This window comes from Trichoderma evansii (assembly GCF_050947405.1).
Source record: "Trichoderma evansii strain SZMC 28006 chromosome Unknown GGI43scaffold_16, whole genome shotgun sequence".
Classification (NCBI taxonomy): Eukaryota; Fungi; Ascomycota; class Sordariomycetes; order Hypocreales; family Hypocreaceae; genus Trichoderma; species Trichoderma evansii.
This window is the reverse complement of record NW_028145190.1, coordinates 462,732-482,208: the sequence shown is the minus strand read 5'-3', so window position 1 is coordinate 482,208 and position 19,477 is coordinate 462,732. Positions and strand designations below refer to the sequence as shown.

General features: G+C 47.0%; 5 protein-coding genes across 5 annotated transcripts; 2 read left to right on the top strand and 3 right to left on the bottom strand.

Annotated features, from left to right (window-relative positions):
* Positions 1-922: 922 nt before the first annotated feature.
* GGI43DRAFT_107489 (uncharacterized protein) lies at positions 923-3,030 on the bottom strand. Its single transcript, XM_083198861.1, has 5 exons — positions 2,542-3,030; positions 2,406-2,462; positions 1,878-2,325; positions 1,717-1,812; positions 923-1,636 (listed from the first exon to the last, which is right to left on the bottom strand). Exons 1-5 carry the CDS (start codon positions 2,744-2,746, stop codon positions 1,222-1,224), a joined length of 1,221 nt encoding a protein of 406 aa, XP_083058599.1. The 5' UTR covers positions 2,747-3,030; the 3' UTR covers positions 923-1,221.
* Positions 3,031-5,294: 2,264 nt separating this feature from the next.
* GGI43DRAFT_385717 (cytochrome P450) lies at positions 5,295-7,255 on the bottom strand (the record flags this gene model as incomplete). Its single annotated transcript, XM_083203694.1, has 8 exons — positions 5,295-5,569; positions 5,656-5,827; positions 5,887-6,003; positions 6,100-6,317; positions 6,387-6,470; positions 6,563-6,746; positions 6,982-7,065; positions 7,124-7,255. 8 exons carry the CDS (start codon positions 7,253-7,255, stop codon positions 5,295-5,297), a joined length of 1,266 nt encoding a protein of 421 aa, XP_083058598.1.
* A 1,741-nt stretch (positions 7,256-8,996) lies between these two features.
* On the top strand, positions 8,997-10,969 carry GGI43DRAFT_410223 (P-loop containing nucleoside triphosphate hydrolase protein). The gene is made up of 3 exons (XM_083206601.1): positions 8,997-10,056; positions 10,153-10,362; positions 10,420-10,969. Exons 1-3 carry the CDS (start codon positions 9,229-9,231, stop codon positions 10,840-10,842), a joined length of 1,461 nt encoding a protein of 486 aa, XP_083058597.1. The 5' UTR covers positions 8,997-9,228; the 3' UTR covers positions 10,843-10,969.
* GGI43DRAFT_410221 (glycoside hydrolase superfamily) lies at positions 10,957-15,149 on the bottom strand. The gene is made up of 6 exons (XM_083206600.1): positions 14,509-15,149; positions 14,271-14,389; positions 12,868-14,148; positions 11,579-12,807; positions 11,428-11,513; positions 10,957-11,370 (listed from the first exon to the last, which is right to left on the bottom strand). Exons 1-6 carry the CDS (start codon positions 14,565-14,567, stop codon positions 11,358-11,360), a joined length of 2,787 nt encoding a protein of 928 aa, XP_083058596.1. The 5' UTR covers positions 14,568-15,149; the 3' UTR covers positions 10,957-11,357.
* Positions 15,150-16,055: 906 nt separating this feature from the next.
* GGI43DRAFT_107365 (N-acetylglucosamine-6-phosphate deacetylase) lies at positions 16,056-18,426 on the top strand. Its single transcript, XM_083198857.1, has 3 exons — positions 16,056-16,518; positions 16,675-17,345; positions 17,437-18,426. The coding sequence occupies exons 1-3, from the start codon at positions 16,135-16,137 to the stop codon at positions 17,696-17,698; spliced, it is 1,317 nt and encodes a 438-aa protein (XP_083058595.1). The 5' UTR covers positions 16,056-16,134; the 3' UTR covers positions 17,699-18,426.
* The last annotated feature ends 1,051 nt before the right edge of the window (positions 18,427-19,477 follow it).

The following is a 19,477-nucleotide window of genomic DNA, read 5'->3' as shown; positions in this document are numbered from 1 at the left end:
CAAGCACTAAGTAGATGATATGCAAAACATGTCCCGGAGAGATGGCCATTTATGGACATAAATATGTCCAGTGTCCAAGTTTTAAAGTTAGCTGCATCTATTCCCCTCCGCATGACCCCTGTCGACAGGGCTTTAATTCCGAGACTCTGGAGCTCTGTGACATTATTCTTCTCACTTGCTAATCGGCCATATGACGGAGATGAGCTTGCATGCCTGCTTAATTCCTTTGATGTAAGATTTTGGCTTATACAGCTCTTCTACCTGAAATTTGCTGGTCTAAGCGAGCACATGCCTTACACATAACAGCCTTATTTCAGAAGGTGGGGAAGACAGCCTTACCACTAACATGGCCACTGTGGATGGATGAGAGGCCTGGCGATGACTGCTTTCTGTTTTGATCTAAGCCTCAAGATTTACGAAGTACTATTGGTCTAACTGTAAATTCTTTGTGTGATCTTTTGCTCTACGAACTGAAATAGGGTAGTTGATAGTCAGAGTTTTATTAGCGAGCAGCAATTACTATCCCGAATTTCCGGAAATCTCCCCTTTGTTTTAACGAACATCTTACAGAAACTTATCCTTCTCTATACTAAACCAGCAATATTTGTAAAAAGGGCAGGAAATTTAGGAGTAGTAGTCATGAATAAGTGATGAATAAATAATATGCACAAAAAAATGAAAACATGGTAAGCATTATGCTGCATATAGGTAGGCGTTAACTACTACGTGGCTGAGAGCCTCTTGGAGTCAATCATACCTGGGAGAGAATCGCTTTCTGTAATTCAAGTGTTGGCTCATTGTGCAAAGTTCAAATACTTCTCAAGTAAAGAGGTAAAGAAGAAAAGCTCTATGGAGGCCTTTTAAATCTGGATACAGTTTCATGCATTTGTAACTCCTCAATTAACTTCATATTAGTATTCGGGGACTTTCAGACCAACTCTAAAACGAATACGAAGCACTTCAAGATGTAACTAACAGCGGCACTCCTTTCACAACCCCGGTCAACTCTGGTCATGGGAACGATTAATAACCGAGGCTTCACAAGATATCGTAGAATGCCGGCGAGGAATGAGATGATACAAGCGCCAAGAGCCATTTAAATAAAGAAAACGTTCTATACTGGCCAAAGAGGGGTTCGAATTGTCCCAAATCTACTGCCAGTCATAATTATAATATCCGCTCTAGTATAGTAACAATTCGTAGAACAGATTGTAATTAACTCTATACCTGTTCGTCGGGATGAACTTCCTGCGTGATGTCAAAATTACGAACGATTCCCCCGGCACTCACATCCTCAGAATCTGGCTTTCCATGCCCATCTCTAATACCTCCTTGAATCTGGACTGTCGGGGGAGGATAGTAACTACCGAAATCGTGGCTGGTGTTTTCTCTATGAGATACAAACCGTTGTAGGCTCTTCTCCGAACCATCGTGTTTGGGTGCCTGTCCCTTGGGAGCGGGCATATTGAAGCCAAAGGGTTTAGAGAGATGGGTACCATCACTGTGGCCGCTGCCGTTGCCATGTAATTTGGAGGTAAGCGTCTTATAGAGGTTGGATGTGACGATATGCTTCTTCCAGATGGCTTTCCAGGCTGGGACAGAGCCAACGATCAGAGCAATGCTGTTCTCAACAATACTGAATATAGATTCATGTCAGATAGCCATCTTATAAAAGGAAAGGTGAGACAAGTGGTATCCCACATGACATATACTCACACGCAGATGAAGCACTTGTTTTGTGTGTAGATGATGTCTGTTGTGCTTAGCAAAGCAGCTCGGTAGACAAGTCCAATAATACTGGCGATGACACCCCTGGTTCTCTCACATTAGTGCATGCATACACACTACTTACTTCGTTGATGGTGGTGGATACGTACATCAAAGCAGTAAAGAAGACAGCGCATACAGCAACTCGCTTTTTCAGAGACATGTTCAGTCTCCACAGAACCGGCTGTGGCAGAATGAAAATGTACAAGTCGATGACGACAGCCAGCGATCCTTGGACTACTCCCCAGGGGAGGAGCTTTTGGACTTGCCCATTAACCAAGAGATCAGCCCATGTATCGCCTGGGTGCGGAGCATTGATTGCAATCTCAAGAGGTATGGTTACCCAGTAGACCAGACCAGTGAACACAATGCCCGCGTATACAGCAATGCGCATATCCGTATGCGCAATGAAGATCTGGAGATAAAGCAGCAAGATGGCGCTCTTTGCGAAGAATGCGATTGGACCAACGAGCATGCCCTGCGCAAAGAGAATCTTCATATAGTTTCCGGTGAACCAACATGCAGGAGCATCCCATATATGTCCAGCATATCTGAGAACTAGCAGAAAGCAAAGTAAGTATTTGCTCTAAGAAAGGACGGTATGTGCTTCCCATAGGAAGAAAGTGTAAAAGACATACTGGAAAATATGAGTCCTATATAGGCCACACTTAAGACATAACCGATGATCGCAAAGTCTGGAGATGAGAGTTTAGCATATACCATGTAGACATGGTTACATGTCCATTTTCATCATTGTTGTTCACTTCTACTTACAATCTGCGGTTTTCAGTTTGCGGAAATTTATCCACACCCTGCCAACAATAAATATTGTTGAAAAGGTCAACATGACTACTGATACTGCGACAATGGCTGGCGCAAGAGGTGCAGGTCCGCCAAGTTTGGGAACAACCCCAGGAGGAGGTATAGCTGCCGGGATTTTGCAGAGATCCGTGCCTGGAGGTAAATGCGGAGAGGCCATTTTTGTCTCTGAGTTGTTTTCTTGTTTGTGCTTCTTTTAATTTCCAGATGAAGGTGGTTCGATTTCCTACGGCTGTTCGAGAGAGCTGACTGCATACAGCACGGTGCACATCTGACTATACACCTCACAGCTTTGACAGCGGGTTGAAAGAGTGTTTACATGAAAGCGATAGAAATACGAGGGATAAGAAATTGGCAGCACGAAGCTAAATTTTAGAAAAAGCAGCATTGGAATCCTTCTTCTTAATCACAGAGAAGACGACAGATGGGTCTTTATGAAATGCAAGAAAGGATGAACTCTAAAAGCACCTAGACTAGTATATGTTGTTGGTCGACGACAGTGTGTAGAAGGCGTTTTACTCACCGGGTCTCTTCAGCCATGGCTAAAGCCCACTGATTGTCTGTGCGTCTAGAATTCTCTATAGAAGAACGGTTTGAGGAGAGTTAAAAAAAAAAAGAATGGCTGAACTGAGAGGGAGGGCTCATTATGACATGCATACATGCATGTAGATGTGCATCTTTACTATGCATTTGCGCTTGGCAACGCACAGAATATACTTGCACGATTATTATTTACCAATTCTCAAACTCGAGTAAGTCGAGCTTCCTCGGCTTCTTTTCTTTCTTCCTCGCACGTTGATGTTGGTGGCTGTCAAGTTTAGTGCGAGGCGTTGATTCGCCAGGATGTACAAGAAGCCGGAATGGCTAAAGTTAAATAATTAGCAGAACGTGGCAGCTCCTGTATGAGCTGAACTTTTCTAACTTTTTCAGGCTTCGAGAGCTGAGGAGTGGGTGTTGAGTGAACAGATAATCCAATGAAGCAAGAGATCGCCAGCCTCCCACTTGTAAGTTTGCAAGTGTGGAAAAGGCAATTTGTATGTATAATTGGAAGTTAATATGGAAACTCAACACATGTCCGACTGTGCAAAGATTGACGGCGTTCATGTGACATTCCTTGTTATTACCGATTCACATACCGAAACGAAATAGAAGTGCTCCCTGGTATTCCACATGCTTCGGAGTTCTTCCATGCGAAGGGGTAAGTCTATACCAATATCACGGTGTTTATAAGCAGATGCCTTGCTGCTCAGGGCCGGCGGATCGGTAAATGTGAAGACCGATGAATGGGTTTATACGGCAATACAGGATTTCATGCACTCACTAAACCGAGACACGAGCTAAGACAAGACCGGCTGATCCTTGGAATCCCGCAACCTAGACGCCCCAAATCGTGAGAAGAATAGAGATGAATAGAGCCCCGCTCGTGCTTCACCTGACAAGTACGGCGGGAAGATTGGCCGCCGCTCAAAGTGGCGCTGAGAGCAGCTCCTCGGAGATGCAATCCATTCTTTTTGGCTACCGTTGGGTTGCATCGGACCGCCTGAAGAAGTCGCCCTTGCGCGCATCTGCCGCTCCACTGGCGGCTCTCTCCGCTATGCTAGGGGGCCTGGTGATTTGCAGACTAGGATCTTGTATTATCATAGTGCTGCTACGTCGTACGGAACAGCTGTGGAGAGTTCATGTAGAAAGAAGTGCACGCCTACGAAGCACACACCCAAGCTCTCTTCAAGGCAAAGAGAATAGCAATGCAACAGTATATTGCCACCGGTATGTGGGAACACAACCCGTGTTTACTCTCAAGTGCTAGAATTAAACAGACATGGATAGATATGCTCATCCCTACTTGAACGTAGCCACTACAAAACACCCTAAGTGAGGAAGCTCTAACTACCCCCTGGTCCCGCTACCGTCAAGAAGCACAATTCAGTATTATATATTGAGTTAAAGAACGTTCAATAACCCTATCCAATATTAGAAGCCCTTCTGTCCCACAAATAAGTACACAATTGCCCTTTTCAAGTTAGCACAACTCCTGGTGTTCAATTCAGCTCCAGCTCATGGGTGTTTGGAATCAACGAGGCGTGTGAATTAACACCCATACAAAAAAGAAAATCAGCCAAAAGAGGTGCCGGGGCTGAAAAGGGAAAAAATTGAGAAGAGAAAAGAAAGAATAAAATAAAATAAAATAAAAGAGCATGAATGATGCCATAGCCGTAATGCTTCACGTGGTAGTAAGTCAAAGGCTATTGGCGGCAGTGGTATGCCTGCTGCAAACCTTGAAGCTGCAGATAACACCCACAGTTACTACATGTAGATACAGCATGTACCGCTAATAACCCCATTTCTATAGAACAATTAGTAAAATAAAACACTCAAATCTTAGAGAGAGAGAGAGAGAAAATACCCCAGCTAGAGCTGCTTTTTGCGGAACATGACGATGACATTAGCCCGAGGCACAATGCTCGACCTCCACGTTTTGGCTCTCGGCGCTTCGGGATGTAGCATCTTGCACTCCCAGTCGTCCAAGATACGAATAAGAATGAGCTTTATTACTAGCGAAGCATAAAATCGACCAGGACTATTTGTAAGATGCCGCGTGAGTTTTGCACTAGTAAATGCGTCGCATTTGGCCGCATATGAGACAGCTTTTCAGCTGCTCTAGATGCCTCCGCTGGGCGTGGCCAAATCGGGGTAGTAATTGAAACTACTCACCAAGACATGTTGCCGAGACCCCATATCGGCCAATCGGGGCTGACATGTGTCAATCTGGACTCCTTCTGGTCAGGCACTTCAGCGCATGGCTCAAGATGCTGGATCTTGGCGTTGGCTCTTGCGAATCTAAAGCCGTCAAATATATGGGGGTCTTTGTATCGAGTGCCATCCTGCATCATGGCTCGCTGGGGAATGCATACCCAGTCGCCTCTGTTGACGGTTGAGCCATCTTGAAAAGTGTAAGAAGCAAGGGCCTTTCGCCGGCATGTTACTGAAGGTGCCATTACAAGGTCAGTCGTCTTGGTGGCTGGTTAAGTGTACGTATGCACTTCTTCTGTATTGAATAAGGTGACTCACATGCATCAGAGTGTCTGCAGCGTATCGACTCTTTGATGAAGCTATCCAGAAGCGGCAGCTTATCCACGTCTCTCAGTAAATTATCTGCATGTAACCCCTTTTGAATTTCTTCCTGTAAAGGTTCAATATACTCGGGGTGGCTACATAGATCTTGGATTGCATAAGTTGGCGTCTGATTAATATACTGTTAGCAAGCTATGTAAGCATATTCAGCAGGATTCTCAAACCTACCATGGCCAATTGATGCACTGATCCGAACCATACTGCCATAATCTCGCCCACCATTCTTGCTGGTGTCCAGGGGTTTTTACGAGGCGACGTATCAATTAGCCATTGCATGCAGTCCATCTAAATAGTTCAAATGTCAATTCCCATAATATTTTGCACGAATGATAGACCTGTGGTATTAGGGTGTTGGGGACAAAGAGAGCCATCTTAACGCACCGGTGCGACTGTATTAGGCTGCAGATCCTTCACTGCCAGACGCTGCTCAACAATCGGCACCAGGTACTGGTACAGTGTTTTCGCAGCTCTATGTCGACTGGTGGCTATAGATGCAACTAATGGTCTCATAAATCCGGGCGTGATGCGTAAAAACTCGGCTGCGAAGATGACAGCTTGTGGGAATTCCAATGCTGCAGCGGTGAATTCGGCGTTTTGGGCTATTTATATGTAATTTACCATTAGTAAATTCGCCATTCCATCGACATATATAAGGCAAAGTTTCGTACAAAGCTCTTCGCCAAAGAAGACAAAACAGTTGACTTTGGTGACAAGTCTCTTCATCACGGGAAAGAGTTTTACATGCGAAAAGCCTATAAGTCGTACTCAGCGCATCGCCCCATAAATCAGTAACTTATAAATAAGGATAAGAGCAGTGAAAGAGAGAAAAAGACTGTTGAGTTACCATCTGAATGAATGTCCTTTAACTCAATCTCCAAAGAATCCTTCACTAGTCGCTCCAGATCGGGCTGGAATTTCCGGAGGTGGGACGTAAGAAGGCTTCGAAGAGCACGAACGAAGCCTGTGCCCTCAACTCCCCGCTGATCCTGCCACTCAAAACCATGCATCGTGTGTATCGGCTGAAGGATCTGCATACATCATTAGGCGTGTCAGTCACAGGAATACCACCGTCACATCGCATACCTCTTTAGCCACTGCATGAAGCGATAGCCGCTGGCGTGGTGCTTCTACAAGCTCCATGATAAGATCCATGGACGTAACTAGAAGGTGATCGTTTGCTGGGGTGGAAATTTTGAAAGATTTCCCTTGTGCCTGCCATGCGTTATGCCTTGGAGATATATCTTAAACTTCATGCATTGTTACCTTGTTATATGCACGATCGATGAGATCGGGACCCCAGATAAGGTATAGCAGTCCCTGAATGCGTCGAAGTAGATACGACGTTGCCTATTATAGATTAATCAGAGTCCAATATTACTCTTGGAAGTCCCTATTGCTAACTGACCTGTCCAATCCATTGAACTTGAGCCAGTATCAAGATGACAAGGAGGAGGGCAGCTTCAAGTGCAAGCCCTTTACTTGCCATCAACGTAGTTGACTTCTGGGTGAGAAGGTCAGTGTCTATAATTATAGACATGTTGTTATCTTTGAAGTATTTGACATAAACTTATGATCAATTGAGGTCAAAGACTAGAAATTGTTAAAAGAACGGAGGAATTGCGAGTACTATGAGTCTCAGGCGATCAAGCTTCTCCTTTAAATATCTTTTCATAACATGAGCATATATATAAATAGAATCTTAGAGAGATACGATGACTTTAGAAGCGTTTGAGCAAACTTTCCAGCACAAGGGCTCCACTCTCAAACAGGCGTATGCAAAGACATACGTAAAACAAGCTGAAAAGGGGAAATATAGCCTAGTTTCAATTATAAATTTCCCGAGATTGGTAATAAGTGCGCGGAGCAAACATTATTACCCCCTCGAGACAAAATTCAGCACGATGTTAGGATATGGGCATTGAGTGCGGCAGATGGATAACACAGTGAAGCGACCTCGCTAGATATACTACATTCGGCATATGTTAACGGTAGCTAAAAAGTAATCTTTTCTTTGTTTTCAATCTCAATTCTACTACTCGTGGTGTAAAACTCCATCCATCTCTTTTAACCATATTCGTTGAATGCTCATAACGTCAACTAACAAAGATGAATTGGCAAGTCTTTGCCTTCCCCCACTCTCTCTTTGCTTTTCTTCAGCTCCAAACATGGGTTGTATTAACTTACAGCGCCACTGGATTCACGCGCCACCAGGTCGCATACTTACTGAGAAATCAGGGTCGGTATCTGAAGAAGGGGAAATGATGGGTGGCCAGCTTCCAGGATTGTATGGCTTACTAGGTGCCCAAAGGGGGAAAAGACAGACTTTGTTTGCTATAATTTGCGAGCATATTGTATTAAATTGGTTGAAAAGACATTTTTGGAGGATGACATACCCTGAATTAATTCCATGCTCGTCAATTGCCAATGTAAGGGGATCAGTTACAGAGGTCAAATGAACCAGGAGAAAGTAGTAGATGCCCATCCTCGCTCAACCATAGCTGAGCCTATTTCCATTTCGTTTATGACTACCCAAATTGTTTGTTTGCTCGCGACTTGGCGCTTGATATGATATCTGGCCTCCTTTATTTAGCCTATCTGGTGAGCCAATATCAGTAGGCTGAGATATGAGCTGGATACAGGGCTGCATATTTCCAAGTGGGTGTAGAGATGGTGATAAATGTGATAGTGGCGCTGCGGCGTGGTTGGCAAACAATCAGCAATCGCTTTTATTGGTTGTACGTTTCGTCCAAGCGTCTGGAGTCCCCCAATTACCTGGTTATCGGTACGGAAGGCCAATATTCAATTTCACTAGCTATTGAGGAAGGGAATAGATTATCACGAAAATTGGTAAATGACATTATGATAATCTGATTGAGAATCTAAAACCCCGTAACAGCATTCCGGTCAATAGGGAGAAAATATGCATACGTGTATGTCTGGCGCTTTATCATACGCGTTGACAAGTTCATCATGACCAACTAGTTGATTTAAGATACGCTATAAGATTAACGCAAATATTCGTAGAGCAGTATTCTAGTAGCTGAGCTATATAATTCACTCTCCATCTCTCATTGAAGTTATCTGTAGTGAAATAAAGGCAGCGAGTCCAGGAATGGGACTGTTAGGTGCGTTGGACCCTCAGTCTGATATGCTTAACACCTGTATCCATATTAATATGTATTGGCTGCTAACACGGAGAAATATTCCGCACGCGTATAATCACCAATGATCCAGTAGTAATCGATTCCTGAAGTTGGATAAGTAATCTTATTCCATCACATGTAAGCAGCAAACTCAATTGCTCTGCCTAAATAGCCGCCGCAGCTGTACGCGTAGGTTGCTGCTTAGTGGTTGGTTAATACGATGCACTGGCGCATCGCATCCTGGTCGCATAACGTCACCTCGGTCATCTCACCGTCTCGTATTGAGCTCTCCTCACTCATCTCCTCCAACACTCAAAGCTACAATCCATTCAAATAAGAGATACTGTTCATTGACCCAGCCAGCAAAATGGACGACTTTGCGCGTGGAGCCCCTCAAGACCAGCTGGACTTTGATCGTCACCCTCAACCTCACGACGAAACCACCCGGCAGTTCTTCTATCATTCCAGCGCCAGACGCACCAATACCGATACCGTCATCGCAAAAGCGCTGCGGCAGCAGTACCCGAATCTGTCTCTATCCATCGCGCCAGCCGCATCATGCAATTTGATAGCCTACGCAGCAAACGGCCACGCTCAATCCACGCCATTAAACGACGATGATGACCATGTCCCGGCATCGCTGTCATGGAAGGTCTATTTACCACCCGCGAGACGCATGGACGGAGGCCTCGGCCTCGTTGCAAAGGAAACGCAGTTTGAGAAGTATTTGTACCAGTGGAAGGACCACGACTTCATTGTCTACCTGGTCAACGGCCGTGATGGAGGCTCAGCGTATCCAAACATTGTCAACTTTTATGTGCTATCAACGAGTGAAGAGCTGGCGACTCAGCTGATTCTTGCGGCTGGGCGATGGTCCAGCGACTTGCATGAGGAGATCTGGGTGTTTGATCAAGGCTATTGGGCCAAGAACGCTGAGCTTTACCAAAGTGCGATGAAAGCGTCTTGGGAGAGCGTCATTCTAGATGAAGAGATGAAAAACGCTCTTATTGAAGATCATCTATCCTTCTTTCGGTCGAGAGCTACCTATGACCGGCTCAAGGTGCCCTGGAAGCGAGGCATCATCTATTACGGCCCGCCTGGGAATGGCAAGACCATCTCAATTAAGGCGACGATGAATATGCTTTACCACCTAAAGCAGCCAGTCACGACATTATATGTGAGGTCTTTGAAATCGGTATGTTTGTCCAATTTGTTTGTGAATTGTTATTTTTGCTTTGGCGTTGGTGCTTTTTCACAGACTGAATATTCGCTAACAAGACATTTACAATAGTTCTTTGGACCAGAGAAGAGCATTGATCTAGTTTTCTCAAAAGCGAGAGAGTTTGCGCCGTGCTATCTCGTTTTTGAAGATCTAGATACCATTATTACGGCCGACGTTCGAAGCTACTTCCTCAATGAGGTAGACGGTCTGAAGAGCAATGACGGTATTTTCATGATTGGAAGCACCAATCACCTTGATCGATTAGATCCTGGCATTGCGGTAAGTTCTCTCTCTGGGAGACGTTTGTGCATTTCTAAACTAACGATTTTAACTTAGAAACGCCCATCTCGTTTTGACAGAAAATACCTGTTCCCAGACCCAAGTTACGACCAGCGCGTCGCCTACTGCCAATTCTGGCAGAAGAAACTATCCGACAACAAATCCATCAGCTTCCCCGACAAACTCTGCGATGCCATTGCAGACATAACCGATGATTTCAGCTTTGCGTACATGCAAGAAGCGTTTGTCGCGGCTCTGCTTGCTATTGCGCGAAGCGAAGGCGAAGTTGATGATGAGAATAATGAACAGGATGATGCCATGGTCATGACAGTAGACTTGGCAGAGGACGATTGGGTCCAGGTGTTGGACAAGCCGGCTGAGGACAATCCGGACTTGGATGAGCTGCCATTGTGGATTGAGATTAAGAAGCAGATTGAAATATTGCGTGAGGGCATGGAAGAGCAGACAGTACAAGTGTAACTTTGCTTCCTAATATTAGCGAACGAATTGGGACAGAAGAGAAAGGCAGAGAGAATTTACACTCTAAAAGATTGTCAACAGTATACATAGATATAGCACGCTACAATGAATTGATTCACAATAGAAACTTGGCCTTCTCTCAATTTGACGTAGTATACAGCAACCAATAGCAAAATCAGAAACTGCAAAGACTACAATGCCTATAAAAAACGATCATAACTAATAAATACATAGAATCATATCTTACTATTCCCAGACATAGGATTAGGGAATTTGGGGAAAGAACCGAAGAATAAGAATTGCGGTACGGTTGCCCACAGTCCACTAAACTTCTCTCTTCAAATCCGGCACCACATAACACAAAGCAGAAAAATAGCGTCATATATATAACAATAGCCATCCATAGAATATCCAACGAGGAAAACGGTATAATACCCATCGGGGGGGAATCCAGGTTAAAATCAGTAAATAACAGGGCTCGGGTGATGAGCCGCTACAATAGTTGTCCATTTGCATCAAGTTTGGAACCTATATAGAGGTAATTAGCTCTAAGTATCTCTCATTCTCGAGCACTTAGCTACTTACATCTCAGGTGAATTCGTAATCTCTTCGAATGCCTGCAGAACATCGAATCCCATGGCCACTAGAGGCTCATAGGCATCATCAACAACCTATCATAGGTTCAGTGTGTTAGCTTTTAGAAGAGAGTAAAAGTGGTTCAGAGAGAATATCTTACCCAGCTTAAAACCGTCCTGTTTGCCTTGTGGCCTTTATTCTGTCGAACGCCCATCAACGCAAGACCTTGCAGCACCAAAGTCGAAAGCGGTGCCAGAGGCACGATTGGGGCCAAGAGGCCACCAATGTCTTGCTTAGGAGATACCAAGGGAGGGACGTATCTAGCAAGAGGACTGTTCGGCCTGCTTATGATGATGGTTCCCAACAAATTTCCTGCAGCGTCTTTGGCTCGCACGATGCCACAGGCTTTACTCTCTTCTAGTGCAGCTCGGTATAGTTCAAGAACCTCTGGATTCGCGTGTGTCCGCACATGATGCATCACAGTATCTCCGCTTTCGACACCGTAAATAAGGTCAAAGCTAATGTTGGCTCGTTGGATACTCTGTGACAACCCCTCGGGAGCATACCAAGCACTCAAATCTTGGATGACCAGGTTGGTGAGCCTTCGAGGGAACTGTGTGTCCCATCCGCTGTTGCTGAACCATTCTTTCGTCGTAGCCACTTCAATGTCAAGAGGGATTCCCAGGAAGAGAGAGGGGAAAGATGATCCTAGCTGGACTTTCTTGATGCCTCTCTGCTGAGTTAAACTCTTCAGCGCGCGGCGATGGAGAGATCGGCCAATGGACAGGTTCCGCTTGGTTGGGTCCACAATCAGAGCTCCAAGAATGCCCACGTTCTGGACGAAATAAGTGGCAGCAAAGCCGTAAAGAGCTTGTGTACTGCTGTTCCGTACGACAAAATGAGCTTCCTTTATGTTCGGATTGGCAAGCGCAAACGTTTCTGCGCTTGTGGTCTGAAGGTACCTCATATCCTGGTCGCTAGCCCTGTGCACAGCCCGGATGAGGTCATTCAAACCATTCCTGTCCCGATTGCCATCAAATTCCTCGACGAGCCAATGTTGTCGAGATTTAAGGACCTTTTTGCTCTTTCGTAGAGTTCCTGGCATCGTACCCACAGGGTTGCTGTCTCCAATCAAGACGCGGACCAGAGCAGCCATGGCGTTCTCTGTAAAGTCGTAGGTGCAGATATAAGTGCCAATGGATTTATCCATGGCAAAGTCGTATGGTGAGCTCACAGCAACGACAATGAGTTGTTTCTTTTGTCCTCTGCTACGAAGCATAGAGCACATCATATCGACATGTTTTGTGAAGCCGGCCTGGTACAGATTTCTGTTCGCATCCGCAGTAAAGATGACAATACAGGATGCTCTGTTAATCAGATTTTCGTGTACTAGGCAGTAGACAGTCAGTTTACGCTACAATTAAGGGGGAGGGGGGCATTCTTTCTCACCTGGTCTTACTCCGTTGGCCGTGTAACTGGTGTGTAGTAGCTTCTCGTTGCGGTATCGCGCCAATGTCTTTCCAAATTCTCGGAAGACTCCTTCTCCGCTCATAATGGCACTCCTTTCCCGACCTTGATGACTCCATTTATCATGGTGGGTAGTAATTATAGATCGATCGTTTCTTGCCTCGGTCAAGCTTTTGGTCAAAGATGACGCTGGAAGCGGCTTAACCAAGGGGGTGAGCAACAACAACTCTTCGCCAGGATGCATTGAAAGGGAGAGCGGCAACAGCTTCTCCTTATCGCGAACAATGGTAATGGAATCGTCATAGGCTCGTCTAGATATGGCAAGGTGAGAAGGTCGAATCTGCGAAAGGAGGTTTACTCCCGGAGGATTCAGTGCTTTTGCCCAAGACGTGCAAGTCGATTTGAGATGGAAGATTCTTCGTAGGGAAGTAAAAATTCTTTCCTTTGTGATGATGCCGTTCTCATAACCCAATTTGAGACCTTTGATAGCTTCCAGCTGAACGTCGTAGGCTCGGCAGAGCAGTACAATATCGCATCCAGCCTCCACAGCCATAACGACACCGTTCTGGACTCCAAGATCTTGGCTCAGTGCCTCCATTTCGAGGCATTCTGAGATTGCAACTCCCTTAAAGCCTAATTCGTTACGAAGAAGATCGTCGACTACTTGGTCTGAAAGACAGGCATGGCTGACATTCATAGAAGGGTTGGAGATTCCACAGCCGCCAACAAACATGGCATCGAGCTTCCCAGAAGAAATGGCATTCCGAAAGGGGACCAGTGCACTGAGACTCAACTCTTCCAGGGTCTGAGTAATGATGGGAACGTCAAGGTTAGAGCCGAGGAAATCAAGGTTTCCATAAGAAGGGAAGTGTTTTCCACAAGAAGCGATACCAGCATCACGAATACCACTCAAGGCTGCAAGTCCATACTGAGAGACTTCTTGAGGATCATCGCTCGAAGCACGCACGCCAATAACTTGATAGCGCGCATTGTTCAGAACGTCCAGAACTGGACCAAGCATAAGGTTGACACCGCAAGCACCGATCTCTGTAGCCGTCGCCTTGTTGACTTCGTATGATAGATCCAAGCTGCCAGCTGCGGCAATGGCCATGGCACTGGGGAACTGGCAAACGAAGTCTTCATCGAACAAACTGTTGACGCCTCCATTTTCTTGGTCTACAGCAATGAGAAGAGGCTGTGGATGACCAGAGTTCTTGGCAATCATCTGCAGCTCTTGAACGAGCAATGCAGTTTGATGAGCCGCTAGTTGGCTCGGTTAGCAAGACGTCAGGATCCACCAATACGAGACATGTAAGTGTATAACGATATATGTTGAGAATGACGTGTATGAAGGGGTGTTAAGAAAGAAGGGCAAGGCATCATACATTTCAGATTCTTGGCAGTCAGGATAATAGAACCAAGATGGTGATCCTCAATGAGGCTTCTGATCTGAGGCGTTACTTGGGTGCCATCCCAGCCCATGAGCAGCATCTGCCCAATCGCCCTGCATCGTGTCAACCATTGTCCGTAAGAGTATCAACCAGGGATAAAGCCAGTGACAACTAGAGAGGCGAAGAGGCCTAAACGTGATATGACATGATACCATATATCAACAACACATACCAATCAAGATTCTGCCATAGCGGATCTAGCTCCGAAGAGCCGCTGATGGAGTTGGCCATTATGGATGAGACACGGCGAACCAGCTCGGCATCACCTAGACTCAGCTCATAGCCAGCACGGCTAGTTGCAAGGGACGATGGTCTCACGACAAGTGACGAGATACTAGTGACCCCCGCCTTGGTAAAAGTTCGACTCCTCGGTGAAGCGACTATACGGGATCACGCAACAGGCACGAGATACCACAACGCGAGATTCACTATGCCTCGGGCCCATATCGAGCACTCGCTCTGAAGCCTTGTCGCGGGTTGGAAATACGGCTGAACATCGGCTAATTGGGAGATATTGCGGCGGGGGGTTCTAGCCTTTGGGGGCCGAGTTCTAATCCCCCAGCTTACTACTCCGTATTCTGTATCAGTATCAGAGCCGCTAATTCCTTTTGGATCACAACACTGCCAAAGTGGCAACATGGCCAGAATGTGGCGTTAGCTGATGCCAATGCCAGCTAGTGGCTGCTGGAGAGGGCTCTTGGCAGCGGCTTCGGCGGAGTCGACTCCTCTGATTGACTTTGCTCCAGCGCCGTGGGAGCCAAAGCGCATGTGGGCTGGCAGCTGTTTTGAACGGTGGCACTACCAACGGGTACGTACCGCAGGCCACAAGTCAACGTTACATGCCCCCCGGCGCATTGGATCGCCACCCGCCATGCGATTTTGCTCTTTCATGTAAGTCGGACCCTACGCTCACCTCACGTAGCAGCAGAACCGGGTACGTACATGCACATTCGGGCATATTGCTTAGAGTGCTGGCGTCTGCGAAGGGAAACGGTAAAGCAGACTTATGCATGATAAATGAAGAGAATGCAAAGAAGATGCTTCAGAACATGGAGATGCGGTTTTTAATGCGCAGCAAATCAGCCAAGTCCTCCTTCTTGTCGGCATATAAACAGCAAAGAAGAGTAAACCGCAATGGCAGAATGAAACAATGAGATATGGCAACAAACTACGTAATAGCGCCACGCTCCTTTGACGAGCGCCACCCAGGCGATACCGTACAATGAGTGACCGTATTCTGCAAGTCATGCAACTATGTACAGCCCATGTACACCCATAACGTGCTTTGAGATCTCAGCATGCGCTGCAACAGTAAACTCCACCGCGAAGGCACATGGCACCGTGACTTTACAACGATAGGCGAGGATTTTTCTTCTCTACGTCTCGCCATCTGCCTTTTCCTTCTACCCGCTCCGTTATGGCGCTTGCTACCATCGGACGCTAATCGGCGTCATGTCTCGAAACTCTATGTACCTACTAACCTACCTAGCCGAACCAAGGGGAGTGTATGTATGTATGGCCATTATTTGTACCCAGGCCACGTTCTCGGGCGTTTGAAGCTTGCTTTCTGTTCTGCTATGGAGCCAATATCAAACGGTGCCGGGACATCCAGTCCTACTTCTCTCAGCGCTCTTTCTTGAATCCTTCTTTCTGCTGCATCCTTCTTGAAAAGAACTCGAATAAGATATTCTTAACATCATCTTATTAAAGAAGAAGAGAGAATTCTTATTATTGATTACTATTACGATTATTACGAGTCACCTCTTTCTTATTTGAAAGAGAGGAAGCGGCTGTAGCCATGCCTATAGCACTGTCCCCTCCCTTCCGGCCGAGGAATGGCTTGACCAAGTTCACAAACTGCCGCCTCGTGCGCGGAGACAAGCTGGTTCAGGAAGATCTCTGGGTCAGCTCTCTCTCCGGCAAAATCGTCAACAGCCAAGCCGCCTTTTTCGACGACCTCGTTCTCCCAGACCAGACCATCGACCTCGGCGGCCGCATCGTGTCACCGGGCATGATCGATGTGCAGCTCAATGGCGCATTCGGCTTCAACTTTTCTACACTGCTCGATGATATGTCACAGTACGGCAAGAAAGTCAAGGAGGTGCAGAAACTGATTGTCCAGACGGGCGTCACATCGTACAATCCCACCATCACCAGCCAGCGCCCAGAACTATACCAGAAGGTGGGTCACCCTGCATATGCTGCAATATATTAATATATGTGTATGTATACATATATTAGTATATGGATATATGGATACTATGGAGGGGTGTGGGTGGGAGCAAGAGAAAGTGTGCGCATATGTGTTGAGTTATAGACTGACTCTGGTGACATGCAGGCTCTTCCGTTCCTGGGACCATCAGGGCACTTACAGGAGGCCGAAGATGGGGCCGAATCGCTAGGCGCGCATTGCGAGGGCCCGTTTCTAAGCCCGACCAAGAACGGCGTACACAATGTCGACGTTCTGATAGAGGCGCAGACATTCGAGGACCTCGAGGCATGCTATGGCAAGCACAATCTCACCCCGCGGGCCGAGGGCGAGCAGATCCCCATCAAGTACATCACAGCGGCGCCAGAGCGCGGCCAGATGATGAAGCTGATCCCGGAACTCAAGAAGAAGGGCATCATTTACTCTGTGGGACATTCCGAGTCCACGTATGAAGAGGCATCCGAGGCCGTCGGGCTGGGCGCAACCATGATCACTCACTTGTTCAATGCGATGCGCCCGCTGCACCACCGCAACCCGGGCATCTTCGGAGTCCTGGGCATCGCCGAGAGTCTCCCGCGGCCATACTTTGGCATCATCGCCGACGGCATTCACTTGCACCCGACCACAATCAAGATCGCCTTCAACGCACATCCCGATGGGTTCATTCTCGTCACCGACGCAATGCACCTAGTCGGATTGCCCGACGGCGCCTATCCGTGGACCAACGGTGACACCACGTGTAATATCGTCAAAGTGGGATCTAAGTTGCTCTTAGAGAACTCAGACACAATTGCCGGCAGGTAAGCACTTGAAAAAAGAAGCATCAAAAAAAGCCCCCAATTCGATATCAGATCATTGTTTTTTTCTAACATTAGTCTCAAAACCCACCAGCTCCATCACCCTCCTCGAATGCGTCAACAACTTCCTGCAATGGACAGGCACCGGAATCCCACACGCGCTGCAGGCGGTAACGGCCACCCCAGCCGCCATGCTGGGCCTACAAGGAGTCAAAGGATCGCTTGACGCTGGCGCTGACGCTGACCTGGTCATCTTCTCAGAGGCGCAAACGCCCGGGCAGCCCAGCACGCTGGTACTGGACGAGGTGTGGAAGTTTGGCACCAGAGTCCATCGTGCGGTGCCTAAATCAGAGTAGGTTAGAACGTCGGCAGACGAGTTAGCAGAGGGGGCCGAAAAAACACAAGATCGTCATATAATCTGCCGAATTGATCGATGCAGAAAGGCTGATGAATGATATGATTATGCTTCAAGAAATGCATCTGACAACTGCAGGAAATTCTTTTTTTCTTCTACTTAACTTCTATAGAACTTGGAGACGGGAGGTTTTCTTTGGAAATTGCAAGGCGTCGTTATTAGTAAATCCTCCTTTAGGTTAAAGAACATTGGAAAACAAAAACAACCTGGAAATTGAATACATAAACTGAAAAGAAAGAATAGCATCTATAGAGAGGCGTTGTTTAGAGCGCGAGCATATGCAGCACACGCCATCGCTTTGGAGTCCTGGGAAATGAAGTTGGAATCATTGCCTCTTAGAAATGCTAGGTAATAGGTAGCTTGCGTATATAGCATTATGTAGTGTAATCCTACTAAGCACTGTCAAGCGAGCTGACATCTTGCAGATCCTGCTACCGCCCCTGTTTCTGCTTCAATTTTTGCTTATTCTTTTCTTCCTCTTTTGGAATGCTTGATGATTAGAAAGCTGTCGACTTGATAGCTGTCTTTTTTTCTTTAGATTCCACATCTTTGTACTTGTACAATCCAGAGATCTGCCCGAGGCCTTGTGATGCCGCTGGTGCGACTCATGACCCCTTGGCGGCATGTGGAGGAGGTGAGTATCAATTAGCAAATCCCATCACAACCGCGCCGTACTAGCGCCATATCCTGCTAGCAGCAAGTATCTGCGCAGGGAATGTCCCATGGGGAGAAAAATGGCGCCAGACCATGATACCAGATCTTGTACGGAGGTAGTGGTGCTTGGAAAAGAGCGAGCCGCCGACCAACCGCAGGGGCTAGTGCCAACCCCAGACTTTGGCTGGCCTGGCGAGAAGCTCACAAAAAGGTAATTTCGGAAACCGGCCGCTGGGCTCTCGGTATAGCTGCTATACAAGCGTCCATGTCAATCAGTTTCGGGATCAGGAATACGCCGTCAGATAGCAGATAGCATGTCCGATGTAGATAGCACTGAGATTGCAGAGATAGCAGTGGATACTGATGGAGGCTGGCACGTTGATAGCTGCGAGATAACCAGCCGATTGCAGATATCGGAACGTTCCAGCGGCCAGAAAATGGCTATCACAGCGGCCAGCACGTTTTCTGCTCTCCACCGAACAACGATACTTCCCGTTCAGCCGACGGACGAACGACTGTCGAACATACCCAGAGCTTCGAGCTGATGTCACCAGGCAACGTCAACTTGGACCAAAAGACTCACATCAATCCACAACCTCCTCTTTTCTGGGCTTCTGCAGTGCGACGGCTCTAGTGACCATAGTGGCAAAGGGGCGGGTACATGTAGCCACTAGCAAACCTCCAGTTTACCCCAAATGCTATCCCCCGGCTTTTCTATTTGTCTTGCTCACTTCCTGTCTCTCTCACTGAGCCCCAGCCCGCGTGCGCCCTGGGTCCTCCCCCTCCACTCTCCACTCGCCAGGCCCAATCGCAGCCAGCAGCTGAAAACGGCCGGTGTCAAAAAGTCTGGGCCGGTGCAGTGCCTTGAGTGCTGAATAGGAAGTCGGGTCCTTTAAAAAAAAAAAACTTTTGGGTGCGAGTGCGAGAGCCAGAGCCAAAGCCAGAAGCCGCCGCATGGGATTTAGGGGACCACCCACACCCGCCGCCTTAAATTGAGCACACACACCCTAGCAGTTCGGGCAGTTAGAAGGTCTAGTGCGCTGTAGCAGGCCTACAAGTAGCGCTC

Coding starts and splice junctions, on each gene's coding strand:
- GGI43DRAFT_410221 (XM_083206600.1), bottom strand. CDS start 14,567: ATGGCCAACTCCATCAGCGGCTCTTCGGAGCTAGATCCGCTATGGCAG. Junction 14,390..14,508: donor CTATGGCAGAATCTTGATTG/GTATGTGTTGTT, acceptor GACACGATGCAG/GGCGATTGGGCAGATGCTGC. Junction 14,149..14,270: donor GACTGCCAAGAATCTGAAAT/GTATGATGCCTT, acceptor CGAGCCAACTAG/CGGCTCATCAAACTGCATTG.
- GGI43DRAFT_107365 (XM_083198857.1), top strand. CDS start 16,135: ATGCCTATAGCACTGTCCCCTCCCTTCCGGCCGAGGAATGGCTTGACC. Junction 16,519..16,674: donor GCCCAGAACTATACCAGAAG/GTGGGTCACCCT, acceptor GGTGACATGCAG/GCTCTTCCGTTCCTGGGACC. Junction 17,346..17,436: donor TCAGACACAATTGCCGGCAG/GTAAGCACTTGA, acceptor AAAACCCACCAG/CTCCATCACCCTCCTCGAAT.
- GGI43DRAFT_107489 (XM_083198861.1), bottom strand. CDS start 2,746: ATGGCCTCTCCGCATTTACCTCCAGGCACGGATCTCTGCAAAATCCCG. Junction 1,813..1,877: donor GTCTTCTTTACTGCTTTGAT/GTACGTATCCAC, acceptor TGAGAGAACCAG/GGGTGTCATCGCCAGTATTA. Junction 1,637..1,716: donor AACAAGTGCTTCATCTGCGT/GTGAGTATATGT, acceptor ATCTATATTCAG/TATTGTTGAGAACAGCATTG.
- GGI43DRAFT_410223 (XM_083206601.1), top strand. CDS start 9,229: ATGGACGACTTTGCGCGTGGAGCCCCTCAAGACCAGCTGGACTTTGAT. Junction 10,057..10,152: donor ATGTGAGGTCTTTGAAATCG/GTATGTTTGTCC, acceptor CATTTACAATAG/TTCTTTGGACCAGAGAAGAG. Junction 10,363..10,419: donor GATTAGATCCTGGCATTGCG/GTAAGTTCTCTC, acceptor ATTTTAACTTAG/AAACGCCCATCTCGTTTTGA.